General features: G+C 27.9%; 1 protein-coding gene across 2 annotated transcripts; it reads left to right on the plus strand.

The window, feature by feature from the left end:
- The first annotated feature begins 1314 nt into the window (after positions 1-1314).
- LOC129988298 (casein kinase I-like) lies at positions 1315-16086 on the plus strand. 2 transcript variants are annotated; one of them, XM_056096490.1, is made up of 8 exons: positions 1315-1533; positions 2776-2882; positions 6540-6666; positions 6751-6849; positions 7341-7477; positions 8526-8679; positions 11717-11927; positions 14123-16086. In XM_056096490.1, the coding sequence occupies exons 1-8, from the start codon at positions 1408-1410 to the stop codon at positions 14131-14133; spliced, it is 972 nt and encodes a 323-aa protein (XP_055952465.1). In that variant the 5' UTR covers positions 1315-1407; the 3' UTR covers positions 14134-16086. The 2 variants fall into 2 exon arrangements, with proteins under 2 accessions (XP_055952465.1, XP_055952466.1); XM_056096491.1 differs by having other exon boundaries at positions 1421-1528.
- The last annotated feature ends 8795 nt before the right edge of the window (positions 16087-24881 follow it).

Below are 24881 nucleotides of genomic sequence, written 5' to 3' on the forward strand. Positions count from 1 at the left end.
TTCACAACTTTTTTACCATTAAAATAATACTGGAGCGAATGAATTTATCTATTTGTAGGCTTCCAATTGTAGTTATGCTACTGAAATTTCAAATCAGATGAATAAATATTGTGGTTTTTAATGTTTTAAAAAAATATCATCTACATTTAAAAGAATTTGATGGTTCACACAGAAATTCTAAAATGCTAACAGAAATTTCAGAGTTCGACTATGCATTTTAGTAATATTAACATAATTTTGTTGAATTCTGCATTTTTGATAAACACACTAATAAGAATTATCCAGTCCCACATACTTGTTGTATTATGAAATATTAGATACTTCTAAATGACGAATCTATAATTAGAACAGACATTTAGCTATAGAGTACTCAGTAGAAAAGTTTTACTGGTTATTATACTTAAATCCATTCCTCTGATTTTTTTTTTTTTTTTTTTTTTTTTGCCAAATAGGGTGTAAAAGACTATGCTTCTTCATAAGAATAAAATGCAAAATAAATGTATGAATACATCAATTATATTGCTATAAATATTCAATATTAAACATCTCATTTTCAATTATCATTCATACCTTATTATATTCCTGCATTCGGAAATAAATTAATTCCCCTTTCTTATTGGATGATTATTGACTGTTGTATATGAAACAAGAGTTATTTATTAAGTGATAGTAAACGAATGGAATTTTGTTAAGAAAAAGTCAAATATAATTTTTTTACATAATGAATTGTTAAGTTCTGTCCATAATATTTACGTATATATATTTAAAATATGAGGATAAAACTGCTGCATTGAGAGCATCTTAATTCTAACAAAAGCATAAAAGATAAATATTAAAAGTTGCAATTATTGTAATCAGAAATACAGTAATTATTATTAAAAATATGTGGACATAATTTACGTCTGACAAGATAAAATGTATAACGACACAGATATTATGAAATGCAGCGATTGGATTTGTTTCCAAACAAATCACTATTCCTATCAATCCAATTAATTATCATTATCAGGATAAGGTATCGTATGTAATAATAATTTCATAGAATTAAGCATTCAATCATACTAATTTTTTTCCTGCAGTCGCAAAGATATAAGAAAAAAAAATTACAAAGTGAATCTAAACAATATAAATTATTTTTCACATAAAAACAATACGATATTTCCCCAAATGTTTCTGGAATTATTGATTTCAAATTTTATTAGTATAAATATACATAAGTAAATATTCTGAAGTAAATTTTGCGTTAAAACTGAAGATATTGCGAAATTTAACAATTTAACTGTTACTGTCACTATTTATTTTCAGATTGTTCAAAAATTGTTTTGGTTTCTAAATCCGCTATGTAAATAATTTAAAAAACTGTTTATATGCTATTAACTTAAAGCGAATCATAATTTATGATATATAATGGCTAGTTCAAGTTCATCATCGTTGTCTGCGTTCACTGTAGGTTTAAAATACCGACTTATACGTAAAATAGGAAGTGGTTCATTTGGTGATATTTATTTGGCAATTAACATAAGTAATGGTGAAGTATGTTTTTTTTTCTTTTTTTTTGTATTTATTAAAATATTCTGTATTCTTTTTACATAATGTAATGTAATTTCATAATGTAAAGTTATAAAATGTGATTTGATTTTACGGGGAAAATTATATATATCTTAATATTTCCTTTGATTCTTCATAATAAACAAATAAGTGAACTTTTTAAAAAAATATATATAATTCTCAAATGGTGAAAATAAAAAGTATGTACTGATGTTATCACATATGTTGACGTTTACTGAAAGTGCATTTTAAGTGACTATTTGGCTTATACGAAAATCCCTGTATAGTAATTTGCTTGAATATTAGTTCATCATTTTCATGAGATTTACTGTAATTATTTTGATACATTTAAATATTTTGCGTTGTATTGTAAATAGGTAACTAAACCAGAAATTAAAATATTTATTTCTAAAAAAATATGTGAATTGTCACTTGAAAATTATAAGTAAAAATAAATATTGAAGTACATGAAATAATTTTTATTGTAGATATATAATGATATACATGTGAATTTGAAAATTCCTTTACACAAACATATCAAAATTTATGTTCCTTTACTATTTAAATGAGGCATTTTGAAAACAATGAATTTGTCACACAGTAGCAAAAGGGTTTAAACTTTTAAAACTAAAATTTAAAAAATTTACACCAAAAGCAAATGTTGCTCAGCTCCCTTTCCTCTCCTTTTTTTTTTTTTTTTTTTTTTTTTTTTTAACTTTGACATTAAATAGGTTTTATTAATCCTATATAGATTATTAGAACCTTTAAAAGATTGTTAATATTTCTAATAAAAGGGAGAAAAGTGTTTTCTGACATAAAATTTTAAAAATGTATGATTAAAATAATATCACTATTAAATATGTAATCATACTTTATCAATTGCATTTATAGCCAATAAATGCTGCATGAAAAGAAAAATTTATAAGATGCTCTGCATTATATTTGAGGAGAGAGGAAGAATAAAAAAAAAAAAAAAAAAAAAAAAATTAAAGAAACCCTTCAAAACTGAAAATGTAGGAAGATTTTCTTCATAGGCACTGCATCCTCTCCTCTTTGAAGAAAGGAGAAGAGATTTTAAAAAAAACTGATGATGTAGAAAGATTTTCTTTATTGGTGCTGTAATTTCTTTTATCATAGTTCTTAAGCAAATGAAATATGTTCATTTTTTTTACAATGTCATAAATTTTTTTATTTTGTTTATATGGTTTTTTCTCCTTCTTTCACAAGGAGGTTGCTGTTAAATTGGAATCGATCAATGCTCGACACTCGCAACTTTCAGATGAGAGTAAATTGTATGAAATTCTACAAGGTGGAATTGGAATACCTCATACCAGGTGAGGTATATTTAACTGTCAAATTTATTTAAATTAGTTTATTGCTTAGTCTATAGAAATCATCATTAGAAGCTATTTTAAACATTACAACATCCGTGTTTTGATAATTACTGTTATGTAATTACATATTATGTTATTCAGGATTATTGATAATATCCCACTGTAACTCGATTAATAAGTAGTTTACCTAACATGGATTTTATGTAACAATTCCATTTCATTTGCATAGCTAAACCAAACACATTCCATTATGATTTTAAAGCTTTGCATTAAAAAAAAATCAGATTGATTTCTATAATTCTTAAGTAATTTTCAGTTGTATATAATACTTATTAACCAGATTTTTGAAGTCAAGATGTTATCATTTTGATTTTGCTTTATTTTCTATGTAATGGAAGGAATTCAGAAACAGTCTTGGTTTTCTGAAATTTTGCTGTACTTTAAAGGTCTTTAATAAAAGTCTTAATTTTTTTTAAATAATTTTTCTTAAATTTCTCATAAAAACTAGCAGCAAAGGAATAATTTTTAAATCAAGGGTTAATTTTACTTCATTGTTGTCTTAATTTTGGTGTATTTAAAATAATTTGGAATTGATATACTTTAATCTGTATTGTAAATTTTGATTTAATAGGTTAAGTTTATACCTATATTTTATCTTTTGAATATAAACTTATTTATGCAGAGTATACATTGACATGACATTAATGTTTTTTCAAATAATATCTGCTTATGATGAATAATATGGTTGCTAAAATCAGCTAACAACATCCAGAATTGAAGAACTAAAATAAAATAATTGAAGGATTAAATAAATTATACTACTTATCATTTGTAAATTTTAAATATTCATTCTATTCAATTTTTTTGCTTTGTCCAAATGTGAACAATTTTGTAATATTGGTTATTTTTAACCCTTGATTGCTTAACTTTGCCCACATTTGACTATAAATATCCACAAATAATTGCTATCTTTAATTAAAATGATAGAATGGAAATCTTTTCTTACATATCAGAAAATAATGTTGCATTTGACTTTTACCCCTCTGCCCCCCCCCCCCGATATTTAAAAAATATTATAATGTTTGCTTTCAAAAATTTTGTTGCATTCTAATTTTGATAAGTTGAGAAGTGCAATACTTGATGTTTAAAAAAAAAGTCTAATTTGAGTTTTAAAGAAAAATCCATTCTGTCACAATTCTTCTCTCATTCTATCTCTATTATGTCAAATAATTGAAACATGGATTTGTAAACTTAATAAAGAGTAATTCTTTATTACATTTTGAGAATTTTACTCAAATTGGTTTAAAAGTTACATTATTCATGAAACTAGATTTTGATTTTCAGTATTGTTAATACATTTTTACCATTTGTGCATAAAAATAGAATTTTATTATTTATTTACTGTTAAAAATATGTTATATTTATATGGTATATTTAGATACATAATTATTATATAAGGGAAGAATTAAAAAAATTGTTTCGAAAAACAGCAAAAAAAAAATTGTTTTTTTTATTAAATAGACTTTTTCAAAAGCATTATATTTGAAGATTTATCTATTTTTGCTTATATAATATGTCCATTAAACTTTTTTTCTTTCTTTTTTTGCTTCATAATTAATAATCTAATATCTTCATCTAATGACTTGATTTAAAGGCTGTATTGTCACGAGCTAACTATCATTTTGCTGCAATAAAAACAAATTATAATCTTAAATTATAATCTTCCCTTAATTTTTTTAAACAATGGGAAATGTGCAAAATCAACTATATCAAAAGCATTGGATCTTCTGATTAAATAACTTTTATATTCAATTTGAATTTCATTATTAAACTTTTCTGTCTTCTCCTTCACTTTTCCCATGCCTTTTTCTCATTTTTGAAAAAGAAATAAAATGTAGAACTTTTATTAGCAGAACAGTTTTCTAAAATGTGTTTTTGGAAAATGCTTATATGAAAAAGTTACAATGAATTCAAGGTTATTCACCTAGATAAAAACTTCAATATTGATACTTTCAACACATGGTACTTAATGAAAAGAAATTATTTTCACTTCATTGATTCTATTGCTGTAAATTTTTTAGTTGCCTTGATGAATAAATTAAAATAAAATTATGCACCATGTGTTTATGATAAGAAAAAAAAAAAAGTGTTTTTATGTTTAAAAAGAGCTGTTGTAAATAGTTGAAAATTTAAACAAAAATATTTATGGTGATGCATGATTATTTGCTCATTTTTGTTTAAATGTATGTTTGATTCTTCATATTAGATTTGAGGTGATGTTAATTATTTAAAAGATTAGATAATTTGTTAAAAGCAGCATTTATGAAAATGAACTGTGTCAACAAAAATTAAAAACATTTTCTCATTGATTATATATATATATATATTTACATTCATGCTTACTTTTACTGTTATGTTATTATATTTTTAGGAATTTTTTTTCTTTGGTTTGTATCTTAATTGTACTTGTAGTGAATTGACTGATTGAAAACATTAAAATCAAGTATCTACTGTTAAGAATTCAATTAACCACGTGGTCTTCCTGGGCAGAGCTAGCTGCCAGTCATGTAAATATCACATGGTCTCACTGTTGTTGTTAGTATTTTTTTTTTTCGACCAGAAGTGAACTTGACTCCTGTACTAGGGGGAATGTGATCTCGGCTCTCTCCCAAGAAATTTTATGCATAGCTTTCTAGGCCTACTACACTATGGCATAATCATGTGCCATTTGTTGTTGATATTACCAATAAAACCCAAAAAAGACAACCTATGTCTTCAAGTCATTTCAACCAGACAACAATCTTCACTATCAAATAAATTATTGTGTAATCAAGAAAAGCAACAATAATTCAATTTTTTTCATCTACCAACAAAAAATAATTAGCAGAATAATTTTTTTTAATAATATCTTCCACTATATTACTTTCTCACTCATTTAAAATGATAGGTTTTGAAGTGTAGTGGATAATATGTATAGCATTAATACATCGTCACAATTTATTTTTTAAATAATCATCCTTGTGCTTAAAAAGGGGGGGGGTATTTAACTCTTTTGCCATCGCAAATAAAAGAATGTTTCCTTTTTCCTTCCTGATAAACAATTGAATATTTTTAACTGTTATTCATACAAGTATATTTTATAAGAGAAAATTTATTTTTTTAAAAAGTATATAAGTTTAGAAGAGGATTCTAATTGCAATTTCATAAATATTTAATTGATCATTATTTATTACAATAACATTTCATTTTAATATTTGTCACAAAGAAGCTTTAAAAGAATATTGTAAAAGAGAGAGAATATCTGCTTTTACATCTATTGAAGTCTATTTTTTAGAATGCTATAGAAATTTATAGAGTTTCAGCTCTAAAGGCATTCTTAATCCGTATTCATTCAAAAATATGACAGGTATCCAAAAATAATTTTGACACAGCTTGAAAAAGAAAGATTGACCTATTTAAACTATGCTAAACTCATTAAAATAACTATTTGGTCACTTTTTTTCTTTCATATATGCTGTTAACAATATGTTTTTGTATGGCACCTGCAATATAATTGCTGAATGCCTTTTTGTTTAAAATATAATTTTTCCTTCCAACCAAGCCTAAATTTTTATTAATTAATTATTGTTATGAAAATGTCTATGAAATTTATTGTAGGTGGTATGGCGTGGAGAAGGATTATAGAATTTTAGTTATGGATTTACTTGGCCCTAGCTTAGAGGATTTATTTAATTTTTGCTCAAGACGATTCACAATGAAAACGGTGTTGATGCTTGCTGATCAGGTAGTAAAATTAATAGTAATTATACATTCTCTTGTGAGGTACTACCAGTCAGATTTATTTCTAAATTATCTCTTTTATTTGCAGATGATTGCTCGAGTGCAATATGTCCACACTAAAAATTTCATTCACAGAGATATAAAACCGGATAATTTTCTTATGGGTATAGGTCGTCACTGTAATAAAGTAAGTTATAAAAAATATCTAATTTCCTTTGATTAATTCATTGCCTGTCTTTGTAATTTTTAAACTCCCCAAATATTTGAAACAATGTTTTCCTATTTTGTTCAGAAACAAAATAATTAATTCATATGTCTCTGTTTCCTTAATTCTCCATAATAAAAAGAAAGAAAAACAGATTACAAAAACTTAATTAATATATTTTCTAATCGCATCTATCTATTTTCCAAATCTCATTTTATCATATAAGTAAATTGTGCAATGAAGGTGGGTTTTTTTCTTCCATACTAATGTGTTTTGCTAAAAATTCAATTAGTAAATAATTCTGTTGTTTAACAGTAATTATGTAAAAAAAAAAAGAGAAAGAAATGCATATTTTAAGTTATTTTAACAATTTCTTACATGAGAAAAATAAAAATATTATATTTATCAATTTATTTCCTAGTTTGTTTTTAAATATAATTTCTACAAATGATTCTCAAAAAAATATTTTGCAGTTATTTTTAATTGATTACGGATTGGCCAAAAAATACAGATATAGAACTGGTTACCACATTCGATTTAAAAGAAACAAGAATTTAATTGGAACTGCTCGATATGCTAGTGTCAATGCACACTTGGGAATTGAACAGAGGTAAATTCAGTAATCAAATATTTTATTATGTGTTCTACTTCTTTTTTCTTTGGTTAAGTAAAAGAAATGAATCATTCTTTTCTTATCTCTAAAATTATAAACACTGAAGATTATTGAAAAATCTCTTTTGTTATCAATATTAATCATTTAAAAATATTTAAATAATGGATGCAGAACTATGATTAACATTCAGAATTTGAAATGAAGTGTACTTCAGTCTCCTTGTCTATTTTTTTCTTCTCTGTCTCTCTCTCTATATATATAAGACGACTTTCACATTAACTTTTATTATAGTAAATTTATAAAAACTATAAGTAGTGTAGAAAGAATTTGATTGTTTTGTTTCAGTAATGGACGTTTCTTCTTTCTTTTGCAAATAAAATAACTTTCTTAATGCCAAACAGCACTATCCACAAAATGTTTTTCAAAATTATGCTTTTTATTTGTAAAAACTTATGGCTTAGTGATATAACATAGTTATAACAATTTTTTTAATTGTGTGACAAATAATAATTCTTAGAAATAAAAATACAATTTAATATTGTGAAATCTTTCGTTTTTTAAATAGTACATTACCTCAAAAAGATTTTTTAAAAAAATAAACTATCCTTTAAGAATTGTTTAATGTAAAAAATGAAGAAAAAAAGCAATCTAACCATATATGATTGTTCTGTCTCAAATATCTATTCATAATACGCACCTAATATAAGTGATTCATAATCCAATTATTTAAGTATTATTCAATAGATGCTTTTGAAGTTATTATCAATATAGATAAAATACTATATGAATGTAATCAGAAAAAAGAAGTCTTGAAATATGATCCAAGTTCCCTTTTAATATTAGAATTTATATTTATTTTCATATAAATGCAGATATTTAATCTTTAATGATGCTAAAGAATAATTGCTAAACTATCTTTTAATTATATATCAATTTCAACTATTTTAATTTTTATACTATTGCTATAATGTATTATTATATAGTTACTATTAAATGTTAGTTAAGACTTCTCTTTGTTTAATTTTTTTATTTTTTTTTATTTCAGTCGAAGAGATGATATGGAAGCTTTGGGTTATGTCTTAATGTACTTCAACAAAGGAAGTTTACCTTGGCAAGGTCTCAAAGCTATTACAAAAAAACAAAAGTATGAAAAGATAAGTGAAAAGAAAATTTCTACAAGTGTAGAAACACTATGTAAAGTAAGTTTATTTTTTTAATATCATTTTCTATTTTTTAATTTGCTAAAAAATAAACAATGCTTTGAAATCTTTTATCTTGCACAAGCAATTTTAATTTTTCTATTTTGAATTAGTCTAATTGATTAATTCTATAGTCATTTTATATACTTCATCTTTCGTTAGGTACGGGCATTAAGAAAATATAAAAATAATTTTTTTATTGCATATGAGTATAAGTAATAAAGAAATATCATTTTGTAAGATTGAAATCTTTCAGGTGTGTGAAAAAAGCATGCAGTTGCTCAAAGGAAAACTGTTACTGCAACTTCTAAAAATATTCCTTAAATGTCAAAAAGAAGTCAGTTTTAGTCTTCTGGTATTTGGATGTTTTATAAATTAAAAAAAAAAAAAAGATGAAGAAAATTTTAACTTTTTTAAAGTCACATCCAATCAACTGGGAATGGTTCAGCACTTCATAATCAGAGCCGCTGTTAAGAATTATGAAAATGTTATTTTTACTATGTTAAAGATTTTTATGTGGCATTTTACATGTGTATTATATGCAGTGCGCTTTACCTTTGCAATAATATTACTTTTTAAAACATATTTACTTGTTTTCAGTAAAAAATTAAGAAACTTTATAGCTGATAGGATTATCTAGAGCTAAAGTTGCATATTTAGAAGAAAGGTAGACTTCTTAGGATTCTCTTAAATTTCTCTTGAAGATAAGAATTTCAAAAATAACTATCTTTTATTTTGAGTTAATAATATACAATTGCATAATCAGAAAAAAATCTATCTTTCTTTTTGGTTATATTAGGGCATCTCAAAAGTTTCTTCCTCATCGTACTATAAATGGCCTTATCTGGCTCTGCTTGTGCAAACATGCAGGCTTATCTTTTAGCTGTCTGTGTCATTGGTTTCAGTCATACCAGACCTCTATTACACCCCAAGCCTAGACTACATCCCAAAAAAGTTTTTTTGCCCATTTGGTAGGATTGGGAAAGCATAATTTTCTACAAGCTCCTTCTCCAAAGGTGAAACAATAAATTCTATGAAATACTGTCATCAACTGGATCAATTGAAAACTGCCATAGAACAAAATCGATGAGACGTTGTTTTTCATCATGACAACCTGAGACCACATATTGCATTAGTCATAAGAGAGAAGCTCTTGCATTTTGATTGGGATGTTTTACCGCATCCTGCATACTCTTCAGATCTTGCTCCATCTGATTATTAATTCTTTCTGTCATTAAAAAAATTCTCTTCAAGATAAGCGCTTTAAATCCATCAGCGAAATAAAAGCACACTTCAAGGCTTATTTCTTGTCCAAAACACACCGTTTTTGGAAAGAAGGCATAATGAGGCTTCCTGAGAGATGGAAGAAGGTAATAAAGTTAAAGGGTTCTTATACAACAAAATAAATAATGTCTTAAACAGTAAATATTGTGTATTCTTTTCATGTTAGAAATAGGAAAGAAACTTATGGGACACCCTAATATATATTGTACTAGCTATTACTCACGACTTCGCGTGGGAATTTTGATATATATGTATGAGAACTGAACTAGGCATCTTGCGCCTCAATCAATACCTAAGCTCCGTTAATGATTAGGTCATTGTGAGTGCCATCCAGCCTATGCACGATATCTTCTGATAAAGGGTCCTGTATTTATCCCACAGCTGGTGGGAGTTTGATAGTCCTCAAGTGCGCACTAAAATTATAAACAGATCATTGTGAGCAAAACGACAACGCCGCCTATCACCGCCTAGTTGCCGAGGGTGTCCTGCAGGCTGCGTTCGCCGTTAATGCATGCTTGTGTGACATTGTGCGCTCGTCCCATACTATTAACTTGCACTGCTGCAAAAGGACTCCCCGGAAGCTGTTCTTGGTGATGTTACATGTTGGGGTATCTTTGCTTGCAAGATTAAGCGGCAATTTGAAAACGGAATGTGCCGTCCGGCCACCGTTAAGCAAAGTTGCAGCAATGCCCGAGGAAGCTACAGCCAGAGCTATATTGCGGTCCTTGCGGAGTTGGGCTAGCAGAAGATTCAAATCAAGTCCGTATTTTTTTTTTTTTTTTTAAATCATGTCTATTTTATTTATCGATTGAGATTGAGATAGCTACAACAGTATAATACAAATAATTTTTAAACTTTTAATTAAAATGAAAAAACAGTTGTCAACAGTAACAAGAAACTGCGCATGCATGAATTTTCAACGTCAATTGGAGTAACGCAAATGGGTGAATTTTTTACACCAGAATTTTCTACACCAGTTTTAATTTCTTTTATTCTGTTTTATTTTAATTTAAAAATACTTCAGAATGAATTCGAAAGATCGATTAATTAACAATGTTTAATTTTAAATGCAGCAAACACTAAGAAAATAAACAAAATCGTTTGAAATAATCGGTTGAAAACATGTTAAGCCTAACCTCGTTAGCGTGGGAGAGATAGAAGCCTTGCTTATTTGGCGGTGGGGAAATAAAAAGATTTTTGGCAGGAAATTCAGTTTTTAATTAATAAAAAAAATAACCACTCAGTTAACCGAAATAAATAATAGCCTATGTCCTATTCCAGACTATAATCTATCTCTGTGCTAAATTTCATTAAAATTCCGTTCAGCCGTTTCGGCGTGATTGACTAACAAACAGAGGTAAACAAAGAAATGTATCGCTTATGCATACGATAGCTCTTGCTATTTGCGAGTGCGCAATTTGCAGTTTTCGCACATGCGCGGATAAGTGTTTTACGCATGCACGAATCGTAGTGGGAAGTAATTAAAATCGCAATTATAAAACTCCTTTTTTTCATTTTGACATGATTTCAATATATTAAACCTTCTCCAATAAATGCCGTACAAAATGGTCCAAATATCTTCAATATCAGTTAAATTTTTTCGTGTTCAAACATACAGACGCTTTCAAGAGACTTCGTTTTATACTGTGTACACATGATTGTTGCAGCAAATTTTAAATGCTATTTTTAAAATTAGGTTGTGTTATAGTGGTTTTTCTTAATTGGTTTTTTAAATTATGCTTTTTTTTAACAGGGATTTCCAGTAGAATTTACAATGTATCTAAATTATTGTCGTAATCTGCGTTTCGAAGATGATCCTGACTATGCCTATCTAAAACAACTCTTCAGTTCTTTGTTTAGAACCCTAAACCATCAATTTGACTTTATATATGATTGGACTATGCTTAAACAGAAATCAGCAGCTTCTGCCCCTGTTCCTAGCACATCAGAGGCCTTGGCTTCAGGTTAGTTATAACATGCTATTGATCCATTTTTCATCAATTTTCTGTTATTAAAATTTATTAATGATCTTGGAAAATCACCTGGATTTTTCCTCTAGATTTTTTTTCCCCATGATCCAAAGTTTCAATGCAGAGAAAAATTTATTTGGGTTTTATTATTTGTATGAATATAATTATCTAGTGGCCTTTTATTATAAAAACTCTGTCATTAGTCAGTATCTTAAACCAATGATAGTACAAAATTTGAATATAATCCTCTTTCCCTCAAAACATTTATTTCTTACACACATTATTATTTTGGGTTAATTTATGGAATAATTGAACATTTCTCCAAATTTTTTGAAATTTGTTATATATTTTCTTTTTTCTAGCTGTTTATTGTCCGTGCCTGTTTATCTTCTTGTCTCATGTTTTAATCTAATTCTTGAATACTTAAGCAAAAGTGTAATGGTTAAGCTTATTTTTCAGCTCAATTGAGCTTTCTTTTTGACACATTTTTCATCATGATATCCTTTACATCTTCTTTCTTTTGATTGAATAGAAGTTGCTGTAATCTAGCAAAACTTCTTTTGAGCATTTTAACAATATTTTGTATCTCCACTGATTAACTAAGTGAAATGTATTAAATGCAGCTGTAAAAACATTTGACGAAGTTAAAACATTCATATAGTGTTTTGGTTACCTTTGTCTTATGTCATTTTCCAATAAGTAATTAGAATGGTATATTTAAGTTCTCAGGAAAATTCAAATGTACTTTGATTTCTTTATTATTTAATATTATTTTTTTCTTCATCATAACAATTCAACTTACCTAAAATTCAAACAAATGCATTCTATAGAAGTTAAATGCTATTCAAGTATGACTGATATCAGATGTTTATCATACTTTAATAATGTCTTTTCTTTTTGCTGATATTCTATTATGTCTGATTGTATCTAATCTAATTAGTGAAAAGATTTAAGACAAATTTAGTTATTAACACTTTTAATGGTACCGACAAGATATCTCGTCTTTCAGATACTTCCAATTACAGGTTTCTGTGGGCTGAAATTTGTCTCTTATTCCACTTTAGATAGGTTCAATTTTCTAATACATATCTATCAACGTTGAAAGTGTTAAAATTTTTGGAAATTATTTTTAATGTTTTAAGCTGCATTTTATCTATTTGAAGCTATAAAATTCTTTTTCATATATGAATTACAAATTTTTTAAAAAAATTACCTCTTATAGAAACATTATTTCTCTTCATTGGGGTTACTGTGTTGAATGAATTACAATTATTTGGCAATGTATAATTGCAGTTTTGATTAAACTAGTCAAGAGCTGAAATATTTATATCTAAAATGGGATTATATGTGTTATGAATTATTTTTAGTTAACCTAGTATTTACACATGGGTTAAATTACCTGCAATTCATACTTACTCTCTAATTAGACAACTTCTTTTCTACTACAGTTAAGGGATAGCCCAAAAAAAAAATGAATAATCTAATTAGATTGTCTGAATCTAATTAGTTGTGGCAACAAATTTGATAATATTTATATAAATGGTACAGTCATAAAGTTGTGCTTTAATACTCAAAATAAATATATCTGATATAAATAAAAGTTTTTCAATAATAATGTTTGTATTCTTTAGCTTACTATGCATTAATGTTTGAATCTTTTCTGTAATCAAAATTCATCCGATTTTTAAAATCTAAGTTTTTAATTAATTATTTATTTATTCTAAAAAAGTTGTAAATCTGCAATATGCTCTTTCAATAATTATGTACTTGAGTGTCAGAATGATTACTTATTAAAGCACAATACAACACCAAAATACTCAATTCTGTAGAAAATTAAATTTCAATTAATTGATATATTTAGTTGCTTTGCTGCTTTATCACTTTGGTATTGAAATACTGAGTAAAAACAAAAAAGCTAACCAAAGCTTTTTGTGTTTGAAAAATATGAGATGAATGGAATTAATCCGGTTATACCATAAATTTAAACAAGTATTCATATTCTTAGTTTCTATGATAGATATATATCGGTTATTTTCATTTGTAATATTACTTTTAATGTCTTTCTGTGGCTTTAGTATTAATAAATTCTAAAGTGTTTATTAATGTCATTATGTTCAGAATGTTAAGAATTTATAAAAACATTTTCTTTTGAAATAAATATAATTGCATTTTATTTTTTTCTTTTACAGGTGGTCGCTAATGGTGATTTTTCCCAACGTTTTTGCAATAAGTAGACCCTTCCAAGTTCATTGGATACCTCTAAAACGTTCTTCATTTGAACAAACTTAACAAAATGCTACAGCTTAATATTTATATAAGTAGATATAATCAACAAACAGAAAATAAGTGAAAAGACTGTATTTAAATTGCTTTGTATATATATGTGTATAGCAATTGAAAATGCAATGTGTGCTTATATGCATACAAATATATTTGTACATTGGCATTTTGAAAGTATTCTGAATAAGTTTTTATAAAAAAAATCAGTAATTAAAAAAAATTATTTATTTGAAATATTTATTTTTTTACAATGTAATTAAATATATATATATATTTTGTTATTGTTGTTTTAGTAATTTTAAAGTGTAGGTCCTTGCATCTAATATTTAAATGATTACTATTTATTATTCTTTGCATGAATTTTTTTTCCCCTCCTTTGTGTTTAAACTAATCTTGGGTAAAAAAAATATTATTTAAAAGCTGATAATGTTTTTGAATTTATGCAAATTTGCTTCAAAATTTCGAAAAATAGTCATAGATTTTTCATTGTCATTGTACAGTTATTTCATTATCGTCACATTCATTGTTGGTGTTTTCCATTTTAGTATTTTTTTTTTTTTTTTTTTTTTTTTTTTGCATACTGAAGAAAATTTTGATGTGTGTATTTATATATATACATATACTGTTTGACAACAAATGTAAAAGCCTCCGCGCTTTTGAGCATGCATTAGGAAGGGTTTAATTCGACAAAATAGTGGTGAGGAAAGATAACACGAGAAGATATTTACATTTAACAATGAAGACTCGTGGTTTTATGAGACGTAAACATTACAGATAATTAGTGATACAGAAGGAAAAAGGTACTAATGCACAGTAAAACACAGTAAAATATTTCGGAACAATTTTTATTTAATGTAAGGGGCATAAACATTAAATTATGAAGAATAAATGAAAAATTTCTGTTCTTAAAATTTGGTAATTATTTTTTTTTACAAAAGAATAACTATCTTTTTTATATTAAAATTCTTCTTTTTTATATGTTATTGAATTTTTTTCGGCAATATTTTAATTTCCCATTTTCTGCTTCTTGGTCAGAATATTTAATGACATTATCTAAAATTTTCTTTGTACCACTCCTGAAAGCTTTTTAACCACTTGAACTAGCCATATCAATCCGAAATTTTGAGTTAAAATAAAATGCAGTCAGAAATAACACAACACTATATACACGTGAAACAAAATTGAACTTAAAAGTATATAATGGGGAAATCCAAGGTCAAAGGTGAATAACGGAAATGTGCTCATCGTTCCACATCTCGCCCCTAATGAGATGGAATCGTCGAAATGTGGTCGTCTCGGAATCCGTTGACGAACAGTATAATTAACATTTTTAATGTAAACACATTACTATTTTTAATTCTTGATGCAAATTATAAAACAAAGATCTCGCATTTAAATCAACATTTTGAAGTTCATAAGATAAAAGCTTCAGTCAGTTTTGTAAAACCAAAACTATAAATATTCTTAAAATGCAAAATTTTTGTAGATTAGCAATAAAATGTATATGTTAAATAACTTAATAATATCATTTGCATTATTCATATATCATTTTCATTAGTTATATATGCATTTCTTCATATTGTAAACAATTATTCATATATCATTTTTTGTGGAATTCGGTAGTGGTGCATGTGCCTGTTAATGAAAATTAACGGCCCTTTTTTTATACATATATTTTATTATAGTTTTATATTTAGCCTTGTTGTTCTGCATGTTGTCATGTGAATTTATCAGAGCTTGGAGATCATAGTTATGTGATGATTAAAGAAAAAATAAATATAATTTGCATACTAAGTATGTGTTAAAACTGAATTTTTTTACTATAAAAAGCTGTTTTAAATATAGTTATAAATAAAGAATGTGCTATACTTTATGGTTAATTATTCTTTCACTTTATTCACTTCTTTTATTTGTAAAATAGTTTTTGTCTTTTGAAAATTATGCTGTATTGGCTTTATCACAAACATCTGGTAAAAGGCTTCACGTTCTATTGAAAAGAATTATCTATTCAGTGAGTTTTCCAGAATCTGAATTAAATCTTTAACATCAATTATCATTTTATCTTTTTTTTTTTCCAAATTTTTTGTTAGATTAACATATTAATGTGTTGATGCTTAGGAGTTTCTTCACAAACTAAAGGATTCTCAACTTTCAAGGCTTTGCAGTGAACTTGAATTGCATCAGAATAATTTTTGTAGAGACGAAAACTATTTTGAAATTATATTGCTAAAAAAACTGTTAAGAAAAATAGAGTTGTAACATTAAATACAGTTCAAATTAATAATCAAATTAAACGTATATCTTTCAATTATTATTTGATATGTTGTTTTAGAAGATTCAACCAGACATATTCAAATCCACTGAGCTGGATTTTTTTTTTACTTCAGTCAAATTATTAAGTTTTTATAATTAATCCTAAGATAAATTGCCATTTTCAAATAGCTAATATCAAAATTAATTTACTACTATTCGAGATAATTTTCTGTCTTTATTCCCCATTTAATTTCCAAAGGTATATGTTTTTACTGCTTTTGTAGTGTTTTTGATGGCATATGGTCAATGTCTTCAACATAAAGGTTTAACATCTTAATGGGGCTTTGAAAGAGCTTATTTTGTAGAATACGAATTAATCAAAATATAAATAATGATATCAGAGATAGGTAGCAACATAAATGGTTGAGGACACATAAATATTTAAACATTCATATATGTGATTGTTTATTGAACAGTAACAGTATTATCTCTATGAATATTGTAAATAAATTATTGTTGGATTGAGTTGAAAGATTTTCTTAAGTATACTATTTATATGTTGAAGGAATTTACAAGTATCTGTAGATTGAGAAAAAGAATAATTGACTATTGCAAATAATATGTAAGCACATACATATATACCCTGATAATAAAATTGAATGTGTGTGTGTATTGGCTCTCTACAAGCTAGACCGTTTGACCAACAGCTACAAAATTTGGCATGTGTATATCTAATTTCATGAATCTCCAAAATTTAGGCCTGCACGAGTTCAAAAAACACATTTTTGGCATTATGTCTGTGACAAAAAAAACAAAAAAATCTTGTGCTAGACAGACATAATTTGGTATACAGTTTTTACACCAAATTTGTGGATTTCTGATTTTGAGCAAAATTTATTCAGAAGTCTGTCTGTTCAGCTGTTTGAACATAAGTTTATATTACAAAACATAGGGAGTTAAGTAGATAAAATTCTGCATTCAGATTTAACATCTATAATGTAGACACCTATGAAATTTTGAGCTAAATGTAACAAGGCATTGATTGTATTCAGTCTGCACTTTCAAAAGCATGTAAATGCGATAACTCAAAAATACAATGAAATATTTCAAATTACATATGAAATTTTATGACTGCAAATAAAGTTTTGTGTCAAATTTTTGTTTTAATCAGTTGGGGAAAAACTTGTCTGAAACACAAATTTGATTTTTGGGTACTATTAGCCACATGCAACACAACAAATGCTAACCATTGCTATGTTAGGCCTTCTCTGCCTTACCCAAAGTCCACAATTTTTTGCTGGGTTTGGGGATAATACCTTTATTGGAGAGTATGTAAAAAGTTTGAGAGATTACTCCCAATGGTTTCAAATTTTAGCACATTTTTACTCTTTTTCTGCAATAACTTCTGAAAATATTACAACACTTTTGAATAAACTTCACTCGGTTTCAATTTTTTTTAAACTGTCTCTTTAGCACAACTGGTTATTAAACTGGTATCATTAATTTTAGATTTTTTTTTTCTAATTTCCAACAATAGATTACATTGTTATTCTTAAATTCAAACTGTTTTCATTGTTTCATTCAATATTTTCTTTCACTGTTGAAAGCTAAAGAAGAATTCTACTTAATATCTGTTAGTTTTCAAGATGAATTAAAAAAAAAACTACTATATGCGAAATTCAGAAGATTGGTGAACTGAATATCTACATTTTTAATAGCACAATGATATATGTAAGAGACTCGCTACATGCAGCTAGCCTGCATATCCTGTTACTCTTTGTTAAGAAAGAGAAAACTCCAGAGCTCTGAGACATACATGTTTAGTGCACAAGGTGTTTATAGATGTGGGCAATGTGCAAGAAAGAGTATGTAATATATACAAATGAAAGTGAATGCACACAGTTCAAGCTATCCTTTAGATAATGTGATTCGTAACACCCTGGCCCCCGATGACCAGGTCATTGAATACAATATAAATCACAATCTCAGTTTAAAAATGAAAGTAGATAAAGAAAATCTTGATTTTCAATAAAAACACTAAAATTGCAAATTCAAAAATATCAAATATATCGTAAATTGAAAAATATCAAACTAACATTTATTCACTAGTAAACTGATTTCACTAAAGGAAATTAAACTTATAAAAATTGAAATGATGAAATTTAATCAATTAACTCAAATAATGCATGCAAAAAAGGGGGAATTTAAATTCCACATGCATTTTGAAATTCAAGATTATACTTACTATAATAACAGAACAACTCATAGGCACTAATTCGTAACAATGTGGAACTGCTCTTCAGTATAAAGATTCATTTATATGATACAGAGAAGTTTAGCAAGATTATTAAAACTACAAGGCCTTAATGTCTGATAGTTTGTTACAATTATATTCATGAAATTATATCTAAACTTAAATAACACTAAGCAATAACTACGCCAAACCAGCTAATCGTGAAAAGCGACTAATATTTAATATCATTTAATTGAATTTCTGCATTTTTGCTGTCGTCTGTTCCATTATAACGCAAATGTTTGCAGCACAGATTTACCAAAGAAAATAAACTACAATTTTTTGTCATTAGTTTTTTTTTTTGTTTTTTTTTAAATATTCATAAAATATGCTAAAATTTATTCAGTTCTGCTGAAGAATTGACCCGTCAGACAACCATTTGCCCCGTTGGAGGCATGTGATCTTCCTGAGGCCTTCTATTGCGCGTAATAGTTGACCTCGTGTGAACGCTGCTTTAGAATGTATTGTACATTTGTGTATTATGACATCATCTAGTCATGGTTCAAAACTGAGATGACAGTCTATTTATATAGCTTTGAAAAGGGATTTTTTTTTTCAGATATGATATAAATAAAAAAAAAAAAAATGGAAACATTTCCACAAAACCGGGTGCATAATTTTTGTGAACACCAGCATTTTTAAGTAACTAATATAGCGGCATGCAAATATTAAGTAAAATATTTATAATATTTGAAATACACAGCATTGATATACTCAAAATCAACTCTGGGGAGACGTAACACTTCATGATTCTCAAGATCCTTAAAATTTCTTAGAATTTTATTTTACCCGGAGCCCGGAAAAGTATATGGGTTTTCGTTCGTGTCCTTGAAAAATAGGCAAAATGTATGCCCATTAATTTTTGGGAAAGAAGAGGCAACCAATTTGTGATTTGATTTTTCCTTGAGTATTCCTTCGATGAAACTATCGAGAGTGACTCGAAACTTTGTCGCATACCATCCAGTAAAGGTCATATCCCTCTTCATCAGCATAAGTTTGGGAACCTTGGATAAGGCGGCAAATACAATGCATGGCATCGGTAAACGATAGCTACAAAATATAGATCTTTGGCAAGAATTGTGGTGAATTAGTTAACCATGGCCAGTTAACAGCTCTTCTACCCTAACAATTGTTTTGGTATAATGGTTATGTTACTGGACTGCTAACCACAAGGACCCAGGTTCTATCCTAGCATATCACATATCGCTTCATTGGTGACCTCGGATGATGAACCTTCAACCTTCGTACAGCTGTTGTGGCGCCATCTACCCACAGCAAACAAAAGTCGCCAGACTCACTTGGCGCATCAGCAACCACAAAAACGCTCGCCATAACGCTTGGCTCTATTCAACTCTGTACCGGCCCATTAGATAACAGCTCAATACATTACCACTCAACAGCCATATCGTTCATCTCACTGGAGGGAGAGTCTGTGGTGAATAACACATAAGCCAGTTAACAGCTCTTCTAACCAAACAGTTGTTTTGTTATAATGGTTATGTTACTGGACTGCGAACCACAAGGTACTAGGTTTTATCCTCGCACATCACATATCACTAAAGAATCTTGCACTTTTTCTAACTCTTTCGCGAGAATATGTATTTTGAATATCTCTTTGCTAGTCGATTGTCACAAAAATTTATCCATTTATCAATCACTGTTGTAATAATAATAAAAAAAAAACATACTGAATTTTATTGATTTAAATCATTGCGTTTACGTGCATGAGAAAATATGGACCGACTGTTGATCAACCGTTTAACGGATTTGGTTCAAAATTTGATATTTTAGATGCTAAACCTGTGTATCAAATTTTATCTACCTGTCTTTTTGAGTTTTTTACTCTTCAAATTTACTAGTCTTTGAACTGCCAGACGGAGGAAACTTCCAAAGTTTTTCTGAGAATGGATTTCGTTCAAAATTGGTTAGAAATCTACGAATTTTGGGGTATTTTCACATACCAAATTTCATCAGTCTACTCAAAGCGGCTTTGAATGATCGTGTTTTCAAATAGGCAAAAATAATGTCAGAAATAGTTCTTTGTATTCAAGGAGGTCTGAAACGTGAGGATTCATCAAAATCTCAAATCAAATGGATATCGAATTTTTTGACGATTACAATACTTTCTCTATATTTCGTATACCAGAAAGTAAAAACAGTAATGATAGTCGAAACAATATTTTCTTTCTGTGTAATTTGGAAGCAGGGGGGAGGAATCAGAATTGTTGTCACAACTTACAAGAAATCTTTAACATCTATAACAGCTGAAGATAGTACTATTATGCCATTATTTCTGTCTTCACAGTGCTTGGTTGCAAAATTAAAGGGATCTTTGAAATATATTCTATTATTCTTATAACTGTTCCAAAGGAATTTCAAAATTTTGCTGTCCAGACATGCTCTTAGACAACAAAGTTGCCCAAAAGTTTGTCTATGAGCCAATAAAGTGCTATTCATAACCCTTTAAGTCACAGAACATGAAACTACTGAATTTCAAGTGGAAATTTATTAAATTAAACCAAATACACAATAAAGAAATGAAAATGACAATTTATTAATTTTTTTATACGTTTGAATACAAGTTACAGGTTGGTTTCATTTGAAGCCATATGTGGCAAATCTTAGCGACATACACGGTTGAGAAAAAAATAAAAGGCTAAGTGGACTCAAACAAAGTGGACTCAAACAAAGTGTCTCAAAGTGTTAAATTTATCTAGCATTGCTCCATACATTGGTTTTTTTATTAATTTTTTTTATTCAATGTTTTATTCAAATATTTGATTAATTTCAATGTATATAATCTAATGTTTGACTAAATATTCAACATATTTTTGCAAACATTTACATGCTTGGTTTGAAAATGAAAAAAAAAAAAAAAAAAACAAACAAAAAAAAACATAGAATGCTAAAACCAAATACATGGCTTGAAATTCGTAGGCTATTCCACAGCCAAAGATATTTTACAAGAATTTCGCTCTTTTTACAGAAGAATTGGTTTTTAATAATATTTGATCTATCTCGATTTATATTGTATCAGTAAATTTGAAGTGTTTCTGACTTATTGAATGATAAAATACATAAATAATCTCCAACACTGTTTTAATACACTTAAGTATATATATATATATATATATATATATATATATATATATATATATATATATATATATATATATATAGAGAGAGAGAGAGAGAGAGAGAGAGAGAGAGAAAGAGAGAGAGAGAGATGAGTGACAAAATAATACGAAAACCCATGAAAAAGGCATGGCCCATTTCAAAGAAGCAGAATGCGCGTGTCATTTTGCACTCAGATCTGCCACCTAGTGATTATGAAAAGTAAGATATTAATCGCCCAATATTAGTCACAGCTGTTGGATGCGTCTACTATAGTCTCTAAAGCATTCAATAATGAGTGACATGAGTTCTAAAAGGAATGATTGTTGGAACGCGATGTGCTGATTGCTCGTCAACGATCAATCAACCAATTATTTGGGGCATGCAACAAATACTGTATTACAGCCGTTACAACAGCGAACACAAAATGCGGTAATGTAGCATCTTCGAAGCACAACGGTAGGCGAAAAAAGAAGCTTACAGAGAGGAGTAAAAGAATGTTGACTCACATAGTGAAAGTGCAAGCAGTTTTTATCCCACATGACGTCTGAGAAAACAGTCATCTCCGGAAACCCATTTCAACAAAAACTGCCCAAAGGGAACTTTATGCTTCAAATGTCTATGGACGAGTTGCAATTCATAAACATTAGTAATATTATACGATGTTTTTCAGCGACTCCAATGTATAAAACACAAAAACGTATACGGTACTTGCATACAAAGCATTACATAAGCATTTGTATGCTTATTTTATAAATTATTAATATGCTATAAATTTACATTTGAAATAGCTCTTTTCCACAAAACTTAACCTGTGACCTTGAAATCTTAAACAAATTACCTTCAAAAATTCTTTGCTCGAATTTCCTTCCTTTGAGCTAATATCTTCCTAGTTTTGAGGGTTTCAAATTCCGCCAGTATATTCAATATATATTGGTTACTTGAGTTAGAAGGGGCATATGAAATTCATATATCATATTATTTTCATCTTTGTGAATTTTAATACTACAAATTTATGCGCATTTACTCAAAAAGTTTTTCAAATCATTTCTTACTTTACATTAGGTCAGAAGAAAATCTTCATTTATTTAATTCGTCCATAAATATAAGTTTACTTTTTCTGAAAATATTCAAACTATAGCCAAAGTCAAATTCATTTTGAATCAGCCCAATTTATAAGTTACAAACATAAATGTATGGATCAATATTCATTAATACTTTGAACTCGTTTTTATGTATTGAAGAGATAAATCTTCAGAAAATTGATGAAGTAATTCTATACTTTTTGAATTTTTATGACAAAAAAAAATCCATAATGATTTAGATTTTTGAAAAATCCTATATAGACAGAATGCAATTTTAATGAGAACAACTCAATGCTTTTCAAATATCAGAAACTTTTGATGTAAAGAGTATCCAACTCACAAATCGATGAATTTTTGGAGAAAGTAGACTATGATTGGGAAGCATGCAATTATTACAACATTAAAGAGCTGAACATTGTTTATCAAGAATTCAAATTTATTAAAAGGTCTTGATACTAACAGAAGCATGAAATTTTAACGACGCATGATTTAATAATGGGAAAGTGCATGAAACATTTTGAATTTCTCATATTCGAAATATAGAAAAATATTGTAAACGTCAAAAAATTCCAACTCGGGATTTCAACGAATCTCTGCTCTCTGGACATCCCGGAGTTTGAAAAAACATGTTTTTGACATTATCTCTGCCTGTGTATGAACAAGATAATTCAAAAACACTTTGAATTGGATGGACGGAATGTGATACATGAAACTTAGACGAAATTTGTAGATTCCAATCAAATTTTGGACGAATCATTGAGAAGAAATCTATTTGTCTTAGTACGTAAAGAAATAGGTAGATAAAAGTTATTGCACTAACGGTTCAATAAAATTTGGTATTATTTAAGCCGTAGATTCTTATAAGATTTTGAACTAAATCCGTCAAAAGGTTGGCTATCCAACTGTCCGCACTTCCATATGCATGTAAATGCTATTACCCTTAAACGCTATAACTTAAAACAATGAAATTCAGTATACGACCTTTTAATTACAAGTGTAGTTAAAAAACAAATTTTGGTTTCAATCAATCAGAAAATGATGTCAAATATATATTCTCAGAATAGATTCAGTAAAAATTACTTGATTCATGTCATAGATCCATATTTCGAGCTGTTGTGCGTCAATTCATGCAAGGAATTGGCGGCCTTATTCAAGGTCCACAATTTCATACTGGAGGACGTGGGAAATAAATTGTAAAGTATGTGATAAAGTTTTAGGAAGACCATTCCAGCTCATTTGTGAATCTATACATAGTATAAAGTGAAGTCTCCTGAAAGCGTCTGTATGTTTGAACTAAAAAAATTCGAGAAATACTTAACTGATATTGGAGATATTTGCACCATTTTGTAGGGTATACATTAGGGAAGGTTTTAGTACATTGAGGTCATATCAAAATAAAAAAAAAGAAGTTTTATAATTGCGATTTTAATTATTTTCCTACTACGATTCGCGCATGCGTTAAAACAGCAGTATTTGTGCGTTGCACTTATCCGCACATGCGCAAATAGCAAGAGCTGTGGTATGCATATGCGGTACATTTCTTTGCATATGTCTGATTTTAAACAGCGATTCAAAACTAATTATGAACCAAAAAATTAACTGATATTAGAGATATTTGTACCATTTTGTAGGGCATTTATTGGGGAAGATTTTAGTATTTAATGGATAAATTTATGTGGCTCTTTCAAGAATTATATCAAATCAAAACCTTTTTGTCTTTGCACCAGGAGGAAAAACATCCATTATAGTTTACAAAGAAATATTATGAAGCAAGCTTAGTTTTATTTTCATATCAGATTATACAGAGTTGATAAACAAGTGTGGAACAATGGGTACAAGGACTCATTTGTATATTTTTAAATTTTAAAATAGCTTTTCTGTTGTATATTTTTAGTGAATTTGGAACAGCTTTGATATACAGTC

This window comes from Argiope bruennichi, chromosome 10 (assembly GCF_947563725.1).
Source record: "Argiope bruennichi chromosome 10, qqArgBrue1.1, whole genome shotgun sequence".
NCBI lineage: Eukaryota > Metazoa > Arthropoda > Arachnida > Araneae > Araneidae > Argiope > Argiope bruennichi.